The following is a 23,207-nucleotide window of genomic DNA, read 5'->3' on the forward strand; positions in this document are numbered from 1 at the left end:
TGGACTGTCCTGGAACTGGCGCGCACTCACAGGTGCCATTTCATCTGTCCACTCCCCATGACCAGGTTGGAATCGCTTCACTGTTTCCATATCATCTATCACTCGGACAACATCACCAACCCAAAAGGTGTTGAGCTACAAGAAAAAGAAAGTCATAAGCTTTTGGGGGATGAAGCCAGGGGAAAAAAAAAAAAAAGGTGATCAGCCCCCCCACCCCACCCCCGCCCCCAGAAAACCCAACCAAACAAGAAGCCCATTGACTCAAAAACCAAGGCGTTATAAAACATAAGTACGACTACCAAGAAATCTGTAATCACTGCACTGCAAATTAAACATAGTCCAAGGGCTGGGGTATTTCTGTTTTAAGGCAAGTGCACATTTAAGTAGGGAAATAATTTGGGACCCAACATTTTTCTTCTTTTCTTTCTTCTTCAAACCATCTATAATTAATACCAGTATAAAGTACATATGGAACTTTCCTTGGTCCATCTCCTCCCTATACCTGACTTGGCTCTGGAGATTTTAATTCACTTTAATAAGGAAGTTAAATCTGTTTGTTATTTAAAACAGAAAAGGGAAACCAGATTTTATCTGTACTGGTAATTTGCCAGATGCTCCCTCTGCTCACTGAGCTAAGAAGGGAGCACTGTCAAAACACACTTTTCAAAGCAGACTAATTCTGCGCAAGACAGTCTGACGCTGCATTTTCCATTGGTATTGGAGTTTTTAGCATTGTGACCTTGTTCAGGTCTTTCAGAATTTTGTAGTCTTCCAGCAGCTCCTTCTATATCTATTAGCCCTGTTTCTAATCATCCACATTTCAAGTCCTCAAACCTCTGGGGAAGGCCAGAGCTATGAGCTTTAGAAATACAGGCACAAAATTAGAAGAGCTGGATTAAAGACTCAGGTCATCCAGAAGAATCGGAGACAAGCGAGACAAAAAAAGATGCAAAAAGGAGAATAACATGAAGACACAAGAACAAGGAAGAAAACAAAATCAAATAGAAATGATGTGGAAGAAGTTTCATCACAGATGAAAGGCAGCTGCAGAAGAATGAGGTACTGTAGGTCTACTGTTACCACTCTTATCAAAGAAGCTGAAATTAAGAAATGGAATTTACCTTAAGAACTTACAACATTTGAAATGCAAACGTTCATAAAACTGGACAGCCTAGTAGCCCAATTCCCACTGTCTGCAACCATGTCTTAGCTCCGATGGCTTGCAGGAAATTCTGCCTAGAACTACTGCTTTTAGAATAGCAGTACATTTCTTCGGCACTTGCTTGAGACACATTGTCCTAACACAGCAGGCTAAATTGACAGCTATTCCCTGCAGCATTGCTAGTTCTGGCCAAGCTCACCTATCAGCACCTACCTTAGTCAGAGCTCCAGGATGGAAAGTCCAGCGGGTTTCACTGTTGAACTGCACCCTCACGTCCCCTCTGTCCGTGATTCTGTGCACAGTCCCTGTCTGGCCAATGAACTTTTGATAGAGGGAAAAAAAAAAGTAGGGGAAACCCCCTAAATAAATCACATTGCTTAATAGTGAGGAAAGCAGGCATCCAAGGCACAGATGGCTAAATTACCCACCATTTCCAATTCACAGACTAACAGTGCTCCCAAACCTGCTTTAAATGAGATGCAGTCATTGTTTGTCTGCAAAAGGAGGGAAACGCTGCTTAAGAAGCTCCTCTAAAGTAGCAGCATATTGGGGGAGGAGGGCGATAGGAGTATAAAGTGTGAAAGTCCTTGAAAATGCAGCACAAATTGTCCTCCTCTTCCAAATGACAAAGGTGGGCAGAGATTACAACACTGTTCTGCAGTATAATACCAGCAACGCATGCTCTGAGAGAAAAAACAAGGGGGCATGTTAGAGGAGCCTACAGAAAACAAAGTATAGTTGTGTAGTGCAGTATTCTATACCTGTTGATTCTGGCAGGTCCTGAGCAGCTGATAGTTTTGAAGACGACAAAAAGTACCTATTTCTGAGATGACAGGAAGTTACTATTTCTGCTCAATATCCCTCTCTACACCTGCATTCACCAACAACAGGAATTCCAAAGTGGAGAGCTTTAACAACCTAGCAGACTATGTTAGCTACACAGCAACATTCAAAAACTATAGCTTTGGGGATGAAGGCCTTAGCTGGAATAAAAAAATTCATGGCTCCACTGACAGCCTTCTTCAAGTTCATGCCAGAAGACGGTAAGTCCCTGCCTGCCAGGCTAAAAAACGAGACCGATGATCAGTTAATAGATTTCCACGTTGAAACTGAAATGACATAGTTTGTCTTGACATTTTAAAGTCTGATTTCAAGAAGACCGCTCACCTACAGGGCAGGTTGGGCTAGGATACATATATAATGTATCTTTATAATTTTATAGCGCTGCTTCATATACCAAGGCTTCAGACAGCTGTCTCAGAATCAGACCTGCAGGTTATTCAGTTTACTGACTCAAGTGTAGCAGGCATTTGGGTCATCTGTGGCTATACACTTCCCTCCCTCTCCAAAACGCCACTTTTATACAAGTTACTAATACAGGCTCAGAGACAGGTCTTATTACTGTAATGGTGAGTATCAAAATGTGATTTTGTCTTGCAGTAAATCTACTGCACAACAGCAGTAATGCCTTCTTCAATATGTGAAGGTAATTTAATCTATTTTGGGCAATATCTGTGGACTATTAAAAGCCAAGAAAGTTGACTTAAGGAGAAACAAAAAGCACAGACTTTTTAATTTAAACGGCAAATTTATTCATTTAGCTGTTATTTCATCTGAATGTAAGCCCACACTAAATGTTCACAACCCCCTGGAGACTTACTTCCACCAAGGCCCCCTGAGACGCTATACTACAGTAACAGGTGTCATTTCTATCTTTACTTCCTCTACTATCCGAGGTTTTTTTAGACAACAGGTGACAGCAGACTGATCGCTCTTCAAACTAAAGACAACAGGCTAAGCTCCAAGAACATCATATGGGCCGAGAAATTTTAGCCCTGGCCAGGGATAGAGCCCACTGTTGACAAAACACATAACTTTCATTAGTAGTAATGCACAGTACAAAAGAAGCCAAACAGGGAATGGATCCAGAACTCCAAGGAAAAGATCCAGGGCTCATTTAAAAACAAACAAACCAGCCATTAGTTTTTTGCGCTGGCTTCCAAGACTTTTGAGCAACTCTTTTGACCCATCGTAGAGTCTTAGAAATTATGCAGGGCTCCACAAGGCAATTATCATACAACACAGATTTATCTGAGCCTAAAATAAATCTGACTCCAGTGTCCTATCATTAAAGAATTTGTATTTGTGATTCAGTCAACACAATATAAATATAGAAGGATAACGTTACACAGGACATTCTGGTAACTTCCTAGCCAATGCCTACTTATGTAGTCTGAGATAGTGACGGACACGTTACCAAGAGAATAGGAGCAGGCAGAAGCATACCTCAGCCATTTTAGGATTCCAGCCACCATGGCCCTCCTGCATCTCCCGCAAGATGTCAATGTCCAGCAGGCATTTCACTTTGTCCCCATGCTGGAATGGATGCCTGTCCGTGCTTTCTTTCCTCTGCAGTTCAGCTGGTTTTCCTAAAGAGAAGAATGACACCACCCACATACATGAAGGATCCAATAATATGCTTTGTCTCTCATTTGGCTTTGTAACAAGGGTTGCAAATTAACATAGGCTTAACTGGGGCAGAACAGTGTAAAACCCTTTTTCTATTGTGGAGTATGCCCTACACACTCTATGGGGCAGCACTATGTAGAGAGATCAAGAGGATTTAGCTCTAACTGGATATTGATAATGGGTTAAACATGAGGTAGTTCTAGCAAGACAGAATTTTGTCCCTTCCCAGAGAGGGGAATGCCTTTGAACGATGCCTCTCACGTCATGTCAGACATCAGTAGCTGTTCTTAGCAATTCAGTCACCCACAACTGTTGTTCAGTAGACACACCTACACAGCACTCAAAATAAATTCTCTTCCATAGGCAGCCACATAGCTTGCTTTGTGGAGTGCTTTACTCTCCTAGCCTTCCTGTGCAGCGAGAGGCCGTACCCCTGGAAATAAGCTCCCCATCCAACCCTTCCTTTCCCTCATGCTCTTGCCAAGCTGCTCAGGGAGAGAAAAGAATGAGAAAGACCTGATTCTGCTGCTGCAAACTCAAGAACAGACCTCTGTTTTCCTTCAGGTGACCAAAAGATGGCCCCTGCACCTCATTAAAAAAATATACAACTAAATTACACCTAAATGCTGCATGTCCAAAAACACAAGTAGTTTATTTGGTTTCATCAGAGTTAAGAGGAAAGGTGGATTGCAGCAAGTTGCCAATATAGACATCACCTTTTTCCATTACTTTTTCTAATCTCCCTGCTGGGCAAGTATTTGGCAGCTCCATTCTCAGAAATTTCCCTTTTGTCACAATCCCCTTCAACATACTTTTTGGTCCACCAGAACAATAATATTTGCTCCTCTAAAAGCACAGTGAGCACCAGCTGGACCACTGCTTGCCTGAAGAATGAAAAACTTTGGATTAACAAAACTGACACTGGGTTGAATTCTCTGCTGACAGATGCAGGCACTCCCAAGGGAGTTTCAGGCATTTGCAGCAGCAAGAAGTTGCCTTGGCAGAAGATCCCTCCTTGGGACACAGCTGCGGGCATCTGGTGGTCTTACACAATCTTACCACTGAAAGGCCAAACTACTTTACTAACCACTCTGAAATAAAGCAATACGTGCACACAAACCCACTTTTTTTAAATGGTACACATTACGTGGGAACTTTATAAAACCACCTACTGATTTTCTGTCTTCCAAGCAAAATGGCTTTAGTGTCAGGAAACGGCAGCATGAATCAGAATTTCTCAACAGAAGACTTGTCTCTACACACCTAATTTTGGGAGATGCTCTTTGTAGTAAAAGCCACCAGATGCCTCCACAGTACATTTCAGGTCCACTTTTCCCTTGTGCCCAACTCTGTAGACATTCGTGGTACCATCAGACCAGGTGACGCTGGCCACACTGCGTCCCGTCTCTACATCCCAGCCACGAATATCAACCACACGTCCAGTTTTACCTTCACCACCTGATGGAAAAAGAGGGGAGAAAAGTGTCCAGCTTACATTTTCACTGAGACCAATATACAGAAACTCACCTGACACTGGGATGTTTACTGAGATATAATTTAATGACATTTTTATCTTAACTAAGTAAAAAACAAGGAGAAAACTTGTCATTTCTCCAACTATTCACCACAGAGGAGTAAGCACAGAGCCAAAAGTCAATAGCTGGGGCAGGTGAAATTCTGGCAGAGAGGTTGCTGCCAGAAAGGATTTCTGTGGGGTCCTATCATAGGCCAGCTCTACCTGTTGAACAGAAAGCACACGGGTCTGCTTCACTGACAGCATACTGCTGCCTGAAGCAGCGCCCTCCAGTCAAGTGTTCTTCATATACATGAAAGAAGGAAATCGCACCAAAAAAAAAATATTATTCGGCAGCTCATACAAATTCCTCACAGCTTGCATGATTCACCTTGATCTGCAGAAGGCGCAAGAGATCACAGACACCTTTTTAATTAGGGAGATTAAACCATGAGACAGCTCAGTTTGACCAACTAGGAGAGGATCTCTACATTAAACTCACTGAAAGCCAACCAGCCATTTACTTTGGAATACAAATATGGAAAAGCTGAATTCTGTGTAGAAGCAGCCGTTCCTCCTGGTGCACAGAAACACTGCCTAGCTAGGCAACGCACAGTGTCACGGCACCACACTGTGGCAAGATAAAAACACAGCAGCATTGTAAAATCCACCCAAGACCTTTAATCTCTCCCCAACACCGGCCAGGTGGAGGAACATCAAGTAAAGTTTGTTCTGGTACTTCTCTTCACCTGCCCAAGCAAGGAGGAGTACTACTGAAACAATCCAGAACAGGAGGATATATTTGTGAGAAGGTAAATCTGGCTGGGCACATGGGACATACTCTCACGCAAGAGACAACAGGCTATCAACATCAAACCTAGTGACAGGCAGTCAGAATTTGCAGATTCCCTACCTCACTCTGCTGCCAAGTCACTGTGTAAACCTCAGCAAGTCCCAGCACTACTGTAGTGCTTTTCCAAACGGGGACAGCAACGTCTGTCTGTCTCTCACCGGGTGCACACTGAGCTTCTAAATGCCTGCAAAGTCTTGGAATTTAACAGCTTAAAGGAGTTAACTTCCTCATCAAACTGCGTATCTATCTAAAAAACATAATACAGACAAACCAGTGGGCTTTCTTGTCAGTTCTATCAATGACAAGAACACGCCTTTAGAGGACTGGTCTGAGAATCAGAAAGTCCCAATACCTCTTGATTTTTACTGGAAGAAAAATATTTTTTAAAGCCTATCTGCCTTTAAGATCTCTCCCTAGAAATGGCAGGTGGATCCCAGTTCTGTACACAATTCACACTGCAGCCAGTTACCAGATCAGCACTCCAGATATCCACCCACATGAATATTATCCACAAAAATACAATTTAAGTTACCAAAAGCTATTCTGTGATATAAACTGCACAGCTATGCCTAAAAAAGCCTTCCAGGTTAGAATCCAGATCCTAGCAATAGGGCAGCTAACAGTAATTTTCATCTTCCTTTCTGTAGATAACCATAAACAACTGTCCAGTCCAAAATTAATCAGGATGACAGCTCTTCGAAATGGAGGTTACATCCAATATGCAGTTACTGACCACGGGAAAGAAGAGCCTCTGGATGGTACCAGTGTTCAAGTATGGGAAAACAGTGATCTTGCAGCAACACTGTGCATCTTTGACTATATTATTAACATGAACAGGCTGTAGCAGATTGCTGTCCTCTCCCCACTTTCAGTCTGTAAGAAACCTGGTAGGTATCACTGGCCTCGAATTAGCGCTGACAGAAACAGCACCAGTGACAAAAGAACTTAATGTTTGTCTGCTGCAGCAGGGATCCAGACCGAACAACAGCAACAAGAAGTAATCTCTGTCTTCGCCCTGTTCAGATGCTTTTCTCTGAGGAGGGCACTACCTTCGTTTGGACTCTGAGAAAAGGTAGTAAGGAAAAATATGTATTCAATGACAAGGTTGAAGTGACTGAAGAGCTGCCAGGGTCCACCTTGACCACAGCAGAGAAAAAAGTCTGGTCAATTGGCAAATTTTGCAGTCAACGTTAATTTCTGCAAAGGGCTCAGGCAGAACGAATGCTAAAAAGACACAGGCAAATAAAAGCAAGACCATTCGATCAGATTTCTCAACTAGCTGCTATTGCCCTTACCAGACACACAAGACCACATGATCAATACATAAACTTACCAGGACGCTATTACAAAGCTTCCAAGGTTTTTTATTACCGCTACTTATATGTTACCTCCTTAAATGAAAATAGCGTTGCTGTGTTAGTGCTACCAGGAACCTAAGTTCAGAAGAGCAAAAGACTGTGGGTGGGGGCAGGTCCATCAAAGACAAGGCAATGCTCATTAGAGACCAGCTGAGTGGCTGGTCATAAGGCCAAGCATCTTATATTTCTTTTCGCTTGTCTTGCATATATAACTTCTTTCAGGTCACAATCATCGTAAGCAACACGAGTCTCAGACATGTAAATGTTGATCTGATCTCAAAAGGACAGATAAGCTATACTGAGCATAAGCTTCTTTTGCTCTCATTCCCTGCAAGTTTCCGTGTCCTCCACTGAACCCAGAGCTGCAAGAAATGGTGGAGTCAACACTGGAAACCTTTGGACTTACACCTTAAATATTAAGGGAAAAAAGAAGCTGTAAACATTACAGTGTGTACAAGGCTCTGGAATAGAAACAGACAGTAAAGTTTCCTTAACCCCATAGCACTACACAGAAATTGGTATCAGTGAATTAGACACAGTCATTATACCCCAAGAGCAGCTCTAGAAGAGGCATTTTCGTCCCTCTGCATTTTCAGGCTGAAGTTACAATTCATACAGAAAGCAGAAACCGTTCTCCAGCAACCACAGCACACAGTTCTTCATTAATGCTCCATGTGAAACACTCCTTATCGATCATTTCTCTTCACTGTTCTTAAAAGTGTCCAAATAAGGATATTCCAAAGAACTCCAAAGGAAAAAGGAGTACTGTACACAAAGTCAGACAAACCTTATTCCCACTGTGAATGGAAGCTTTTTCAGGAAAAGACGGGACTTTATTTTCTTGTAACATGGTGTATATTTATAGTTCTATAAAAGATCTTCCAGAATGATTCCCATGAGTTTTCACATCTATGAAACAGGAGCAGCAAAACTTCCCTCCCACACGCTGAATGAATGCATACAGTTTATGTCACAGATATATTTTTAAACAAATACAAGAAAACAAGTAATATTTAATACTCTAAAGAACAGCAACCTGCAACATCTGAACAGCTCCCCTAGAAGCTACTGCTCAGGATGTGCATTTTCAACTAGTAATTTGGCAAAAAGAAAAAAAAAAAAAAGAAAAAAAAATTGAATGGTGTTTTACAAGACATCTCAAAAGAAGCTTACCATCCTGGTTACCCCACTCCCAGTCGGGGCCACGGACTACCTTAGCCCCCTGGAAAGTCCCTTTTAATGTGATGCGAGTCAAATTCTGTCGAGGACTCACTAGAACTCTGGAAAAACAAAATAAGAGAAAACAAATTAATTTATTGTTACTATTCACACTTTATAAAGCTCTGATCCAACCCAGGTCTGTCATATGAGGACCAAGTGTACCACACTTACATACAGAAAAACATGGCTTGGGTTCTGAAGGGCATGCAAGAAGTGAAAACAAACAATCAAATAGCTGAACAGGGTCTTTAATCCTAAAAGCTGGTCTCCCCAGGAAGGTCAGAATACTTAGGCACTGTTCCACTGACTGCAGAAAGACAACTAGTGAATAATACACTGGGCTAAAGAAGACCCAGGTTTATCTTCAAACATTATCAAAAATTGTGAGATCTATGGTGAGCTTTAAAAAAGTTCTGTGTTTCTCTCAACTGTGGGATGCAGATAATTGGGAATAGAGGCTGCTTTGTGAGTATGAGGAACAGGCACACTTCAGTGACAGTCTGGGGAGACAAACACGTATCTACACACAAGCAGCAGGACTGTGGCAGGGTCTCTCTCTCATGTTGTTTAACACCAGAATGGCATCTTGCTGACCCAGGAAGTTGAACACATGTAAACGCAAAGATTCGAAATTATTACATTCACTCACTCGCACGCAGCACGCTTAGCCACGAAGGAAAAAAAATTATCCTTCTTTCAGAACTTCAAGAGCCTTGAGGGGGCTGTGTAGGGCAAAAATAAAATCTAGAAGCTCCAAAGAAGAAAAAATTCCCCACGTGTTCTATGACATGCACAAACCACAAATTTTATCAGGGCAAGGCAGCTCACTGAGGGCCAAGTATGATTACTGTGAATGCATGCAAATTAATACTTTTTAACATAACTATTTACCAGCACTCTACAGCATAAGGTACAACATCTGCAAACCAAAGTCATCAAAATCTGGATTTAGCAACTTCACCCCATTGCCTACACTGAGCAGGGGAAGCCCTGCTACAAATACCAAGCAATTCTAAACATCATAGCAGGAGGGCACGTTAGTTTTCATTGCCAGCTGTGCCACTTACAATCCACACGCTTCCCAAAGGAGAACACCCGAGTCAACTAATGTAAGTCTCACACAATTAAAATATATCTTTAAGGCGGAGCCTCTGAGAGGAGGGGGAAAAAAGAGAGGAGTAAGGAGAAAGTAGAAAGTTAGTATTTTCTCCAGAAAGTCTGCCATCACTTCAGAGGGAGGGTGAAACTGACTTCCAGCTGCCCTTGTATCCCACCGTTAAGTTTAAGGCAATGCTTAGGGATGTTACTAAGGTGTATACCGCATGAAAGTATGAATGGCTCAGGCAGTCTCCTACCTCAAAGTCACAAGGAGTTCAGCACATTTCATTACCGAAGCCGCAGACTGCACAGCCTAGTTCACTTGCTGAAAAGCAGAGCAGATTAGACCAGCAGTGCTGTGGCTAGACTGTTTCCAGGATAACACAGACCTTTCTATCTGCCCTGCAATCCGCATCACAGGCATACACACCGATCCATCTTAAGGAAAAAAAAAATAAATACCTACGTGATAGTAAACAGGGGGTCTGATGTTCTGTTAAAGCAGCTTCCAATTCCCATAATGTTACAGCAGCCTCTCTGCTGTTTTTGTGCGTGCCGTTCCTAGTCCCTGTTCCCTGGCAGAAAGCTTTCTCATGAGATACCAAGCCACCAAAGTCCTTATGACCTGTTAAGTGTTGCTCGCCCAGGCTACAATCCACTTTTCTAGGTGACTGCAAAGGTGCCACAATCCATAGCTGTAATTGCGCACCTCCTCCTGCCAGGCTCTTGGCAACTCCCAGACCAGACAGAGCAAAACCAAGTTCAGCAGCTGTTTCACAGGGGAAGGGGAGGGGAAGCCTACTGGGGGTAGGGCTGACCTGAGAATGCTGTATTTATTTTCCATCTAATACCTAGAGAGAGAAGGTGGAGACTCAGAAGGATAAAAAGCTTATGCTTGAACTTACTGTTTACTTATCCATCAAGTAAAGCCTAGGTCTTTTACTTTTCTTAACCTGTTAACAGATCTCCCACCTGTGCTTTACAACCTAATGTGTTTAAAAAGAGGGAGAGATTATTTACACGTGTTCTTATAATCACTGAATTCTCATTATCTAGATTGTAGCTCAACAGAAGGAAGACGAAGACCATTTTTTTGAATGGTTGAGATCTTGTCTGTTTTAAACATCATCAAGGCTGGCAGTTGTTATGAAAGAGAAGATAATGAAAGAGGGCTAGGAAAAAGCTCTGCTAAAAAGAAACACTGATCAGCATTCATTTTATTGCACTGTGCCATGCACTATAGACTGGCTTCAAAAACCAGCATGGATTTGTATACTACATCTGAAACAGCTACAACATGCTATTTTGACTGTATATTGTTGAATGTTTTTCTAACAATTTATCAAAGATGTCTGTGATAAAAATATACTTTGCTCCTCCAACCCTACTCTCACAAGGGAGGAGTTTCAATGCAAAGATTCTCAGTGACAGTAAAATAAAGCACCAAGCTAAGCTTAAGCAAGATGTTTAAAGAGCAAAATAACCACCATTCGTTATATTCCTAGCATAATTTCCCTTTTCGTATAATCATATAACAGCAGTCATTTCCCATCTCAACAGGTCTCACATTAACCTGTCACTTTCAGCGAAATTTGTGGCTAGAGACCAGGAAAACAAAGGTGACCAGTTCAAAAAGCTGAGCTTCCTTAAAGAAGTGTGAGAAACTCCATCTCCCATTCTACTGAAATGCTGGAGGCAACCCACCATAACTGCCTTCTTTCCCTGGCCTCACAAAAATTTTGACCTTGTCTTGAACCACACTGCTGACCAGAAACACCGAAGAATGATGGGAGAACCAGATGTCCTGAGCCAATACATCTTAGGTTTTAATCTAATTCAACATGTTTTGCTCCAAATACTGGATAACAACCAAAGTTGTTAGTGTGTTGCAAAAATACCCTAGGGATAGATTTAATCACTGCAATACTGCCTTTAATAAGAATTTTAATTATGACAGCCAAAGTCTGCAGCCATTTCTGCCCTACAAATTCCAATGATATTAAATTACTAAAGAGTCCAGAAAACACTTGGGAGCATGTACTGTACAGAATGAAGCTATGTCTCTCTTCAGCGTGCTGGGAACCACCCCCCTGTGGATATTCTGCCTGTGCTCAAATTTCACCGAGGTGCTTATATAGCCTTTCACATCACTGAGAGCTATGCTCCAGACAGCTAGAAAAATAGCATCATCCATGCTTTACAGATAGAGATTTGAGACCCAGAACAACTGACTTGGAGAAGTTTAAACAGAGACTGCTTTTAATTTGCAGTAGCGATCTGAGGCCCTGCAGAAGTCAGAGCCCCTTTATACCAGGCACAGCTAACATATTTTGCAACAGAAGAGACTTCTCCACTGCAGATAATTCTTATTTGAAGAAACAAGCACAATGCACAGGACCAGAAAGCAGAAGGGATGGTCACCCTGCAAAGTAGCAGGCCATAAGTATTGTGTTCATCTCTTCAGAAAGGCACAGCTGTAAACTAGAGCTGTAAACTCAGCTCATGGTGGGTACAAACCCACGCTCCTTCTAGGATGGATAAAGATCTACACAAGCTACCTCAAGAAAAGCCAACACAAAGATCTTGCGGAAACTACAGGTAAAACCGACCTCAATAATGCGAGAAATTCTGGATTCTCTAGTCCTCCCTAGCAAAGCTTTTACTGAAGCACTTCCAGCAAAGGATAAAGGAGCAAAATTCTGACAGATGGCAGGCGGATGCTGATTGCTCAAGCGTGAACCAGACTAAGACAAGGACGCTAGTAAGTGAGGGATCAGGATCACAGAAACCTATTTCAGGAACTGTCTTTACCAAGAATTTCCATTGTCAATCCTATCCTTCCTTGCCAAGGCACAGTTCTTCACAAAACCAGCTGTATGTTTATAACTCAGACGGCAAGGTCTGAGTTGGGCTAAACGCTTGCTGTCTTTTTTGCTAACCTCCAAGGCTAACTCGTATCAGACTCAGCTTTGGAAAGCCACAGTGGGCAAGATTTCAGACCAAGGCTACTAAATGTGAACTAAAATGTGTGTGCGCACCTAAGACTCAAGACTGTACTGCAGACAGAAGGTTTTCTCAACTATGCTCTCAGAGATGTCTATACACAGCCTTTAATGGCAGAATATTGTACTGAGAATGATACAGAAGCACTGGTGAGCATACGAAGTGAAATGTCTTGTTACCATCCTTTAAACATGAATATTAGTTCAAAACACAGGCTAAGGATGTTTTTGTGAAGATTTCTCTTGCTTACAGTTTTGATCATGTAATTCCAGAAAAGATAAAATATGTCATGGAAATTTAATCCCTATTCCACAAATCAAACAGAATACTCCAAACTAAATAAGGGAAGCCCTAGTGCGGGGATATGCCCTAGTGTTCTGCAATGTCCATGTTTTTTTAAGGAGGTACAGTTAGGTAGTTTATCTGGTAAATCATGGGGGTTTTTAAAAGTAAAATTATACTCATTCATTAACAGAATTAATAAACAAATTCATATTAATAGATTCATTAATACTTAAGGAGCATTTTAAAAAGTTCTGAAACAAACATCATCACACAAGAGTCAGATTCGATTCAAAATGTTACTCGCCAAAATTTCTTAGTCTAGCAGCTTAAACTGACATTGCATAAATAACACATGTTGAAGAGCTTACTACAGTAAATAAACCTGGACCCCCTTTATTGCCCAGTAATCAAACGCCCAGCAGTTGTCACTCAGCTGCTATATTAGTTCAGGCTTACAGTATAAGCAGTCACAGATGGAAGGCTGGATTATTAAAGCTGCCTTGAACGGGTCTGCATCGCACATGCGTACCTAAATGATAGCATACACTTACTTGTTCTTGTAACGTATCTGATTTAGAAATCCAACTGGTAACTAGACTGGACAGAGCTGGTTTAAGAATTATGGCTGAAAATAACTGCAAACTCTGTTTTGACTCAGTATAAAACACAAGTGAGAAAATATTTGTATTTCTTATGCTTGACTATACAAAATATTTCCCTGTGTAGTTTGCTGGCTTCTTCAACTCCATTGTTCTCCAGCAAAAAATAGGACTTTTGAAAATTTGTTAAGATTTGATTTATTGGTGAGTGAAGTCTAGAAAATAGCCTGGGTAAAACGCACCACATCCCCTACTGAAATTCAGCTTATCATCATCCCTGAGAAGGTGACGCACGCAAAATGCCATTGCTGCTTTTGCACTTGAATGTAATAATGCTATTATTTTGTATAAAAGGAAGATTATCTCAGACTTGATTATTTGCAGAACTCACCAGAGTGTGCCTGACTATTCCAGCCCTAACATAAACCTGATGAGTTTTGCTTTGCTATCCTGCTTACAGACGCTGATTTATCTTCCAATTACTAAGCATATATTCAGCAAATGGATACAAGATTGCAAAAAATGGTCTTCAGTGAAACTGAGCTGTCCATCCTTTTAAACTAAGGATGAGAGCCTCTCCCAAAACAGCCATAAAATTCAAACCAAACAAGACCAATAAAAAATACCAGCAATTGACAGATGTCAGGAAGAGATTACTTCAAATGGCAAAATATAAAAAAATCAGCGCTTCCTGCCACCAGAGGTTCACACTCAGGTCATTTAAGACCTGAAATAGCCTTCAGGTAAAGGCGTCTTCAAAGCCTCTTTAGAAAACTGATTGGGAACCGTCTGCAGTATCTGTCTGGGCTTAAGGCCTCTTAAATCCTAGGATTAGTGAGCTGCTACAGAGAGTTGTGCTGGCCTTGCCTAGGTTTAGCTGCACAGGTGCCATGTGGTGGGTCTGGCAACAGCAGTGCAAGGCGGTAGCAATTTGCTGCGCAAGGACATCACGCTGCAATCTCTGAAATTGTCCTACTAGAGGCCCTAGCTTCCTCTCTCATAGCATCAGCAATGGCAGCAGTTGCAAGACCAGATGCATGGCGATGCTCTCTCACGATGGACTAAGAATGGAGACCAGGGAGGGACTGGAAACTTCCAGCTCTTGATCTTTGGTTAAAGAGACAGTTGATGTGACAGCTCCATAATACAGCTGCATTCCATGGTTCTACATTTGATCTCACTGATGGTGAGCCGAGGACTACAATCACGATATATAAGTAGCCCCTCCTTCATTATGCAAAACCAAGATTATGGGCTGCTGTCAAATTTGGTGGGCTGTCTCTCCATCCACTCCCCTTACAAGCTTTCTGACTACTTAATGCTCCAGGGAGCTCATCACAGCACTTTGCCTGGGTCTTGAAAGCAACACGCTGCTGTGCTTGAGGCTCGTTGCAAAGAACCAAAAGATACCCATTCGCTGCCAGAGAAAGGAGGTGAGAGAATCTTGATCTCTAAAGGAGATTCATCCTGTGTTTTATAGCCATTCAAACAACAGCAGGTAGCAACAAAACCTCAAGAAAACCCAAATCCACACAGCAGTTACCATGTCTTTTTAAATACACAGCTTTTTCTGGTCCCTGGGGAACTGCCAAAGATTTTCTCTTCTACTTTATTAAGCAAGAAAATTGAGATGAGTGATCTAAGCGATAGTCCTAGTGAGTCATAAGTATGCAATTTTTGTTCTTCGAAAAGGATGCTGCATTGCCTAAGGCAACGTGTCTTTACAGCTCAGACCCCAGTTATTCCAAAGAAATCCTCTCTGGGCACTGTTCAAAGGTGATCTCCCTCCCTGCCCCTTGTTTCACTTATTTTATTTTTTTTTTTTAATCAGAACATTCCATTCTTAATGCAGAGCAATCTACAGAACACTAGACCAAGAAATCATAAGATTACATTTGCATTAAAGCAAAGGTGTTCCTACTTCTTCCTGCTTCTGCACTGCAAGACATTTCTAAGTAAAATTGTTTCAGTTTTCCAGCTCCCTGTATGAAAGCTCTTGCATAAAACATATATGCATTGCAGATACAGTACAGTATTCTACCATCCAACTCAGTCAAATGACTGAAACAAAAAGCATTTCTGACAGCCTGTTTTCTCCAAAAGCTTAGTGACTTCTAAGAATCACAATATGTACCATTCATTCATCTTTAAAATTGCAGCTTTCCACAACTGGAAGCTTCTTCATTGTGGATTTCTGATTTCTCTCCATCCCTCAGCACAGCTACATTCAATACCTGCCACGTAGGAACAGCAGGTAAGATGTTATATTATCCAGTTACAACTACTGCTGCTTCTTCCTTCACCCCTTATTGAGGCTCCCAGAAACCATTGCCACATCTGACAGGCTCATGCTTTGTCCCTGATGTCACACACCCTTTTTCTTTCTTTTTTTTTTTTTTTTTTTTTTAATTAGCTGCTTCTTATTAAGAAGATCATCACTCCTGCTAACACATAGTAACATAAATCAGAATATCACTACTTTAACAAAAGACTTGGTGTCATAGACTCTGGCCTATGGTCTAGACTTCTTTTTATCAAGTAAAAACAAGTTAATTTATATCACATCTTCTCTAACCACTGAATGAACTACACTCACAAAAAAAAGCGAAGGACTTCAGGAAAAAAACAAACCAAACCAAAAAGCCACTAAGAGGCAAGCATCATCAGACATCCAGCTCTGCTCTAGTGGACGTCTACCTCCAAAGAGCCCTCTAGCGCTTCGGTGACATTCCAGAGTGGTGCTGCAGTGTTTTGTGAAAGTCAATCAACACATAGGACAGTACTAGGTCCGGCAAGTTTACCGGCAGTCTTCCAGGCTCCCTTTTCACACTGACAAGCAGCACTCTACTGCCTAATTCAAATGGCAGCCTGGACACAGGTCAGATACAAGCCTTGAAAGGAAAAATTGCTCTATTTACATCTTTCACCATTCAGATTCCTCAGAAAAGGAAACAAGTTCTGCAGAGGATGAGAGTCCTGGGGAGAAATTGCCTAGCAATCTGCCTTCTGATAAACGATAGCATTTTGGGGTGTTCCTGATGAGAGTGAGGAAAGGCAACAGAGCTGGCCTGCTGCCCAAGAGAATGCAGCACCGTGCAGCGCTCTGGAGAACCCACGCAAAGGCCAGAAAATTTGGACTGCTCTGCAACAGTGCAGCCTCTTACAGTAATTGTTGCTGGCTTTTTTTTTTTTTTCTTTAAATATGAGGAAGATTATGTACCTTAACAACAGAGTGTACCTAGAGCTCAAATAAAAGACACAAGCAGGCACCTCTGAGTAACTACTTGGAGCTAACTATAATATTCATAGAAAGAGAGAAAAAAAATATCTATTTTTATATATACGTATATTTTTATATATATATATATATATGAAATCACAAAGCTCATTTCACAATAGGATCTGGCTGGCTTGCCATATTAACACAAGCTCAAGAAACATCCTAATCTGGTGGATAAACACAAGCCTCAAAGCTCAGAAGAGACATCTTTGGACAGCAACATCTATTCCTTTGCTAGCACTCAGAATTCTGGCTCAGCCACACTGGCAAAACTATGGTAATCAACTCCAGAAAGAGCTTCCCATATGGGAGGAAAAACAGCTGCAAATCCTACACCACTGTCTTCAGCAAAGTAATTACACTTTTCATTCCACAGACGGATGCAACACACAATATTTTCAAGGGGAGGGAGAAAAAAAAAAGAAAATCAATGACAGAGACAAGAGCTGATTTCCTGTTACTTTTCCTAAAGGCCAGAGGATTACAAGATTCATCTTCATGCCCACCTTAGGAGGCACAAATGAAATTATTGTTGAGACTATTTTGCAGTTCTTCCTCAGGACAAGAGAACAGACCTCCATGTTTTGGCACATCATGAATGAGCATAAAATTAGGGATACTGTTCCACAGGCATCAGTGTAGAAATCACTTCCAATAATGCTAATGTGCAGAGGCAGAGTACAGAGTAAATGAGAAGGTGTTGTTCTTCAGTGAACAGTATACACCCTGAGAAGAAATCAACAATTTGGGAGTGCGAGATTCCTATCAGCCTCTCTGTGGCCACTCAGTTATCTGAGAACCACAAATAGCAAAGCACGTCTATGAAATTATTTAATTGGGGGGCGGAAAAGAAAAACCAGAGCATACAAACACTTTGAATTCTCACCTTAATTTTTCAGAAAAATTCTGCTGATTTCTGTTTGCTGTCTTTTTTCAAGCAGCTCCATAAAAGTGCCAGATCCAGCCTTACACTATTCTATAGAACAGCAGTCCTCAAACTTTTTTGATCGTGCAACCCTACCGGTAAAAAAATTTTGAGCACCCCCCAATATATGTACATTTATTTATTTATAAATTATACAGACATGTACTACTGAAGTTCTATTATTTTATTCCTGCACCTCGATAGATCATCTTGCACACCCCCTGGGGCGCACACACCCCATTTTGGAGACCACTGCTATAGAATAGTGACCTATAAAACTCAACATGGTTACCTGGACTTCCCCTATAGCACCACTTACGGTTGTGAGTGTGCCGTCTCATAGCGCTCGAAGGAGTGAGACAGATCATGCTTGTTGTTCATGTAACACTGTGTGCACAAGTCATAGTCAAAACACATTTTGCATTTCCACCGCATTCCCCGTATACCATGCTTCTTGCAACAGTCACAGATGATGTTAGGGTGACGGACACCTAGGAGAACAAAAGCAAAGGAATATAAGATCCACACAAAATCCAGAGAAACCAGGCTGACCAGGCTTTTCGAACTACATCAGCATGTTTTAAAGAGAAAAATCACATACTGTGTGTGTATTGAAGATGATGCAATAATATAATACGAAGTGATATGTGAAGTATCCATTTCCTGGCTTAAGGGACTCTCATCCTAAAAGCCATGCCAGAATCTAGCAGAATGACAAAGTCATCAAAACTGTTAGACCCACAGATAAAAAAGAAAGAGGAAAGAAAAGCCTTTGCATAGAGAAAAACAGGAATTTCTTTGCCATGAATTGGCTGAGCGTACACTGCTGCTCAGCATCAGTCCACAGGCAGTTGCAAAAGGCTTAACATTCCAGCTAGCATGTGAGGCAGGTGCTACAGGTGTTACGTATACTAAAGGAGATGGGTTTACAGCGCTAGTGTTTGTGCTTCTTGTCCATGCTATACTTACCTATTTGTGCGTTATCATACAGAAGAAGGTCGTAAGCCCCTTGGAATCCAGTCCGATAATTGGTTCTGTTGCCTTGATCCCACTGCACGACCACAGTCTTATCTGGAGTGGTTGGGCTGCCTGTCCGACCAATCTCAACGACAGTCCCAACATTCCCTTCACCGCTGTCCTGGCTGCCCCACTTCCAGTCCACCCCACGAACTACCCGCATCCCAACCTGCATGCTGGCATAGGGGTCCACGTCCATTGATCTGCACAGCAACCCCTAAAATTCTTCCACGTAAGGGGTCTTGGAGACAGGCAGTATCATCAGCAACACATTCAGCATTGTCAGCAGCATGTTCAGCACACCTAATAAGACAACATACAATTAAATGATGCCACTCAACACATCACAGCAATAGCTTTCATAGCAAGACAAGTGGATGCCATTTCAGCTCGTACCCTCAGTACACAAACTCATGCTGAATGAGCAGGGCCAGTAGGTTTTCTAGATTCCATTTCTCAGATGAAAAGAACTCAAACCTCAACATGAAGTACCTATCCCACGCTGCTGTAAACACCATCACAAGACATTCTGTGCAAAGAGATATTACTGACGAACATCCTGACTATCTTCTATGTAGCTTAAGTCTTAATTACAGTCCAGCTGGTGTTTTAAAAATGACAGCTGCCTTTAGCAAGCAAATTGGAAGCCCCTTTTCTTCATAGTATCATAGGTAAATTTAACTCCAACCCCATAAAAAAAAATTAAAATAAAGGCAAGAAAGGTAATTTTTTTCCCCAGAATGACCTGGCCACAGAAGAGGCCTGACCTGCTGAATAGATAAATCTATACTTTATTTAAAACAGGGATCCTCACAGCTGGGAAGGATACACAAACTAGTGAGACTTCCAAGGCACAGAAACATCTGCATAATATCCAAAAGACTTATTCCAAAGCACTGGGTATGAGGGAAGAGAACTGGGCAAGAAGTCTTTACAAAACTCCAGTAGCAGCCCTTGATTTCAAATTCAGGAATATGTGCAACAGCTACCAGAGACACAACGGCAACAGAAACAAACAAGCACAGAAAACAGAGTTGAAAGAAATGACCAGGAAAACACCAGCAGCATGATTTTAGCAACAAAAAGTCAATACCAGTCTATTTTTGAGCAAGACTCTTCATATGCATCTTACCACGTAATACCGCAGAGTTTCACTTGCCCAGAAAGTTAGTTTTGGGTTCGATTTTGGGATACAGCAAGTTTTAAAGATGCATATGAAAGAAATGTTTGTCTGTTTTCCAAAAGTAATAGCAGTTTTAAAAAAAGTGCCAATGCCAGAGAAATGTCAATCTTTGCTGCTATTTATCAATGCTAGCTACAGCGGAAACAGGGAAGGGTTATTGCTTACCTGCAATAAGCACTGCAGATTTTGTGCTGGGATCAGTAAAAGCTTGGGATAGCCTTTCCAGCTGTTGCCATGACAATTGGTAAATGAGGTGAATACCACACGGATGCAGCACATCCACAACTTTGAATTAAATCAAATAGATTGTCAAAGCCTGGTTTACCTCTCTACCAAAACAACAAGACAGAGGAGTATGGCTTTCAATATTTAGGGCCAAGCTGCTGCTTTGACTTCTGGAAAAATCTACCGTAGCGTCCTTTTATCTCTGGGCATCCCTGGGTCTCCCTCTTCCTCTCAAGCTATCCATAGCATCCAAAATTTTCTCAAAATTAAAAAAAAAAACAAAACAACAAAACAACAGAATGCCAAGGGCCAAATTGCACATATTCCAAAAGTACAGCAAATCTTACCAACTGCCACGACACAGAGCCAGTTCAAACCAGGCTGACAAACCAGCTGACAAGCTAATAGGATGTGTACTCAGACACGGCAACAGGAGCAGCTTTGTGCCACGTGACATGTTGTTAACGCTGCCGCCTACCAATAAAGCAACCGAAACCACTGAGGCCTAAAAATAAACTCTTCCTCCAGCCAAACATCCCCTTTTAAATGTATGGAAGAGTAGTTTGATGCAAAATCAAGTTTCTAGCATGCAGAAAAAGCCTGATTTCTGTTCAGCTTTAGCATCTCTCTTGCTTCAGACTTTTCCTGCTACGCCTCACTGTGACATCCAAACACCTGTCACATGAGCGCAACGTCAAAACCAAATGTCCTTGTGAACTTCATGTCATCTTTCGTTCTAATCATCACCAAAACATGCCTCAGGCAACGCTTTCATTTAGGCTTCCTTTGTGGAGGAGGATATAACATTGCTGAGTTTAAGGTGCACCGGTGTTTATTGCCTTTAGGCAAACAGAAATTATCAAAAAGAAAGAATATCCTTTTTAGAAAGCATTGCAGAGCCTAATAAGACTTGTACCATCCCCTCTTCCTCCAGATCAGAAATGAATAAAACGGACACTTTACTGCTTTGACTAAGAGGCAGAACTGCTTTTTTAAAAGGCTGCTATCAACCAGTCAAGACAGTCAAACCCACTGCAGAGAAAACAAACGGAAACATCCAACAATACAAAGGTACAAGAGAAGCACAGTTCAATTATTGCTACGTGGCTTTTCCTTAAAAAACAACCACCACCCCTCCTGTTTCATCCAAGTGAACTGGTGGAACTGGAAGGTGGGGGGAGGCAATAACAGTCGGAAAAGTGGGAAAAGGAACAGCATGCTTAGACAAGGAAATGACAAATACCATAGGGTTTTTTAGATGAGGAAGGAGTGCCAGTCCCCAACCTTAAGAGTTTTACGCTATTTCAGTGGACCTTTTCCCTCTCCCCAGGAATGAATGAAATATCACAGGCTTCAGAACTCTTGGCATTTCAAGGAAGGCAACGCCAGTTCCAAAAATTATTCATCATGAAAGAATATTCCAAGCTGTGCCACAAACTCATAAAACTTAAGTCACTGCAGTATAAAGGAGGATGGTCCCTCGCTACCTGAAAACAGCAGAGCAGGTTAGCATACTATATATCGTGACACGTGCTCAACAGAGCAGTCAAACAGCAGAGTACCAGCCTCAGGTCAGAACTGCCTTGGGCCTAGAAATGTGTGACCTACACACAGGCAAAACCACACTTTGTGCAGCTTCCCACTACTCCTCCGACACGGATGCTACAGAGATCCCTTCTTCAAACTGCCAGTGAAATACACAAGCTACACGAAGACACTTTGTAGAAAGGGTCCTGGAGAAATGCATCATTTCACTGCACTGTGAATTTACTTATGGATGCAATGTGACACGCCAACATCAGGTGTCTTGTCGCAGAACTGCCAATAGACAGCAATCTCTGTCAATATCACAGGTACTGAGTTGCGAGGACAAAAATCCCTCTAATCAGTAGCCCATAATAAGCTGGATCCAGATGGGAACAGACTTTTAGTGCTGCCACAGGCATCGAGCTTCCCTTGGTTCTGCAGGTCCCTACGACTCGCAAAGGAGCTGCACATGTACTCATCCCACAGCTCTAGGAAGCTATTGTAGTTCAACTGTACACCTGTGATGCTGAATACTAGTTAATGGAGTCGTCTGTGCTGCAGTGACCTTCATGCAATCCCTTGCTCACTGCTCTGAAGGTTGTCTTCTTAATGTGAATACTCCATTTGCCACACAAGAAGGCACCAAATGCATTCTGCATTCCCATCTAATCTCCAGGGGTGATGCGTAACAAGAGTAAAGAACCATTCAAAATCCTTATGAGATGAATTACAATGCTCAGGCAGTCTGAACCTTGACAGAGATCAGCATTATTTACTTCCTAAGTGGAAATGTTTCACTCATTGAAGCAAATACTCCTCCCTCGATGCTGTCTGGGTCATAATTATTCCAGGGAAGGATAGGTATAGCTGCCAGAAATGATTCACAGAGAAAACATCAGTTTCCCATGGGAGTTTACAGTTACTATGAACAAATAATTCATTTTAAGACACAAGCACATTTCTGAATCCTGACCTCATCTACTGTGACACAGGAAAGAACAGCCCAGGTGTAATCTATGAGTCCATTCTTAGGAAATCCCCGTAACACTTAACTAGAAGAAAGGGCAAATACTTTAGCGCCTTCAGTCCGCAACATTTTAGTTGCAATAATTGTTGCAACTTTCTGCCAATATTCAAACTGCACTCTTGGTAGAAGGTGCTCTAGAGGCAACCTAATATCGGTCTCGTAGGAGGCAAAGGTTGCTGCTGTACTGGATAGACAGTAAACAGAACCAAACAGTGGTGTGGGCAGATTGACAGAATCAGTACACGTAACTTGGTTATCAAGTTTTTTGAACAGTATGGTAAACAGAGGAAGATGCAGGTGATTTTGTTGCATTTTGGTTTTTTAAAGCCACTTTTTTTTTTTCCCTTTACACATATTTTGCGGTTTGAATGGTCTTCTGGGGTAAATTACTCCGCCTTAGAGAGCTTCGCCTATCCTAAGGATGCTTTCTTAAGTGCTCTGGCTATGGCAAATGCAAATCAT

At 41.8% G+C, this 23,207-nt stretch overlaps 1 protein-coding gene across 3 annotated transcripts in view; it reads right to left on the reverse strand.

The window, feature by feature from the left end:
• The window catches only part of MIB2 (mindbomb E3 ubiquitin protein ligase 2), a 53,184-nt gene that overhangs the window by 16,869 nt on the left and 13,108 nt on the right, over positions 1-23,207 (reverse strand). The window contains exons 2-8 of one of the 3 annotated variants that reach the window (XM_009325154.1): positions 18,736-19,086; positions 18,086-18,257; positions 8,529-8,635; positions 4,895-5,089; positions 3,449-3,591; positions 1,376-1,483; positions 31-135 (exon numbers count right to left, since the gene is read on the reverse strand). In XM_009325154.1, the coding sequence (XP_009323429.1) occupies positions 31-135; positions 1,376-1,483; positions 3,449-3,591; positions 4,895-5,089; positions 8,529-8,635; positions 18,086-18,257; positions 18,736-18,982 (1,077 nt within the window). In that variant the 5' untranslated portion in view covers positions 18,983-19,086. The remainder of the gene's footprint in view (positions 1-30; positions 136-1,375; positions 1,484-3,448; positions 3,592-4,894; positions 5,090-8,528; positions 8,636-18,085; positions 18,258-18,735; positions 19,087-23,207) is intronic. The other 2 variants (XM_009325156.1, XM_009325155.1) reach the window with 2 other exon arrangements.

The sequence above is a fragment of the Pygoscelis adeliae genome, unplaced genomic scaffold (assembly GCF_000699105.1).
Source record: "Pygoscelis adeliae isolate BGI_AS28 unplaced genomic scaffold, ASM69910v1 Scaffold36, whole genome shotgun sequence".
Taxonomy (NCBI): Eukaryota; Metazoa; Chordata; class Aves; order Sphenisciformes; family Spheniscidae; genus Pygoscelis; species Pygoscelis adeliae.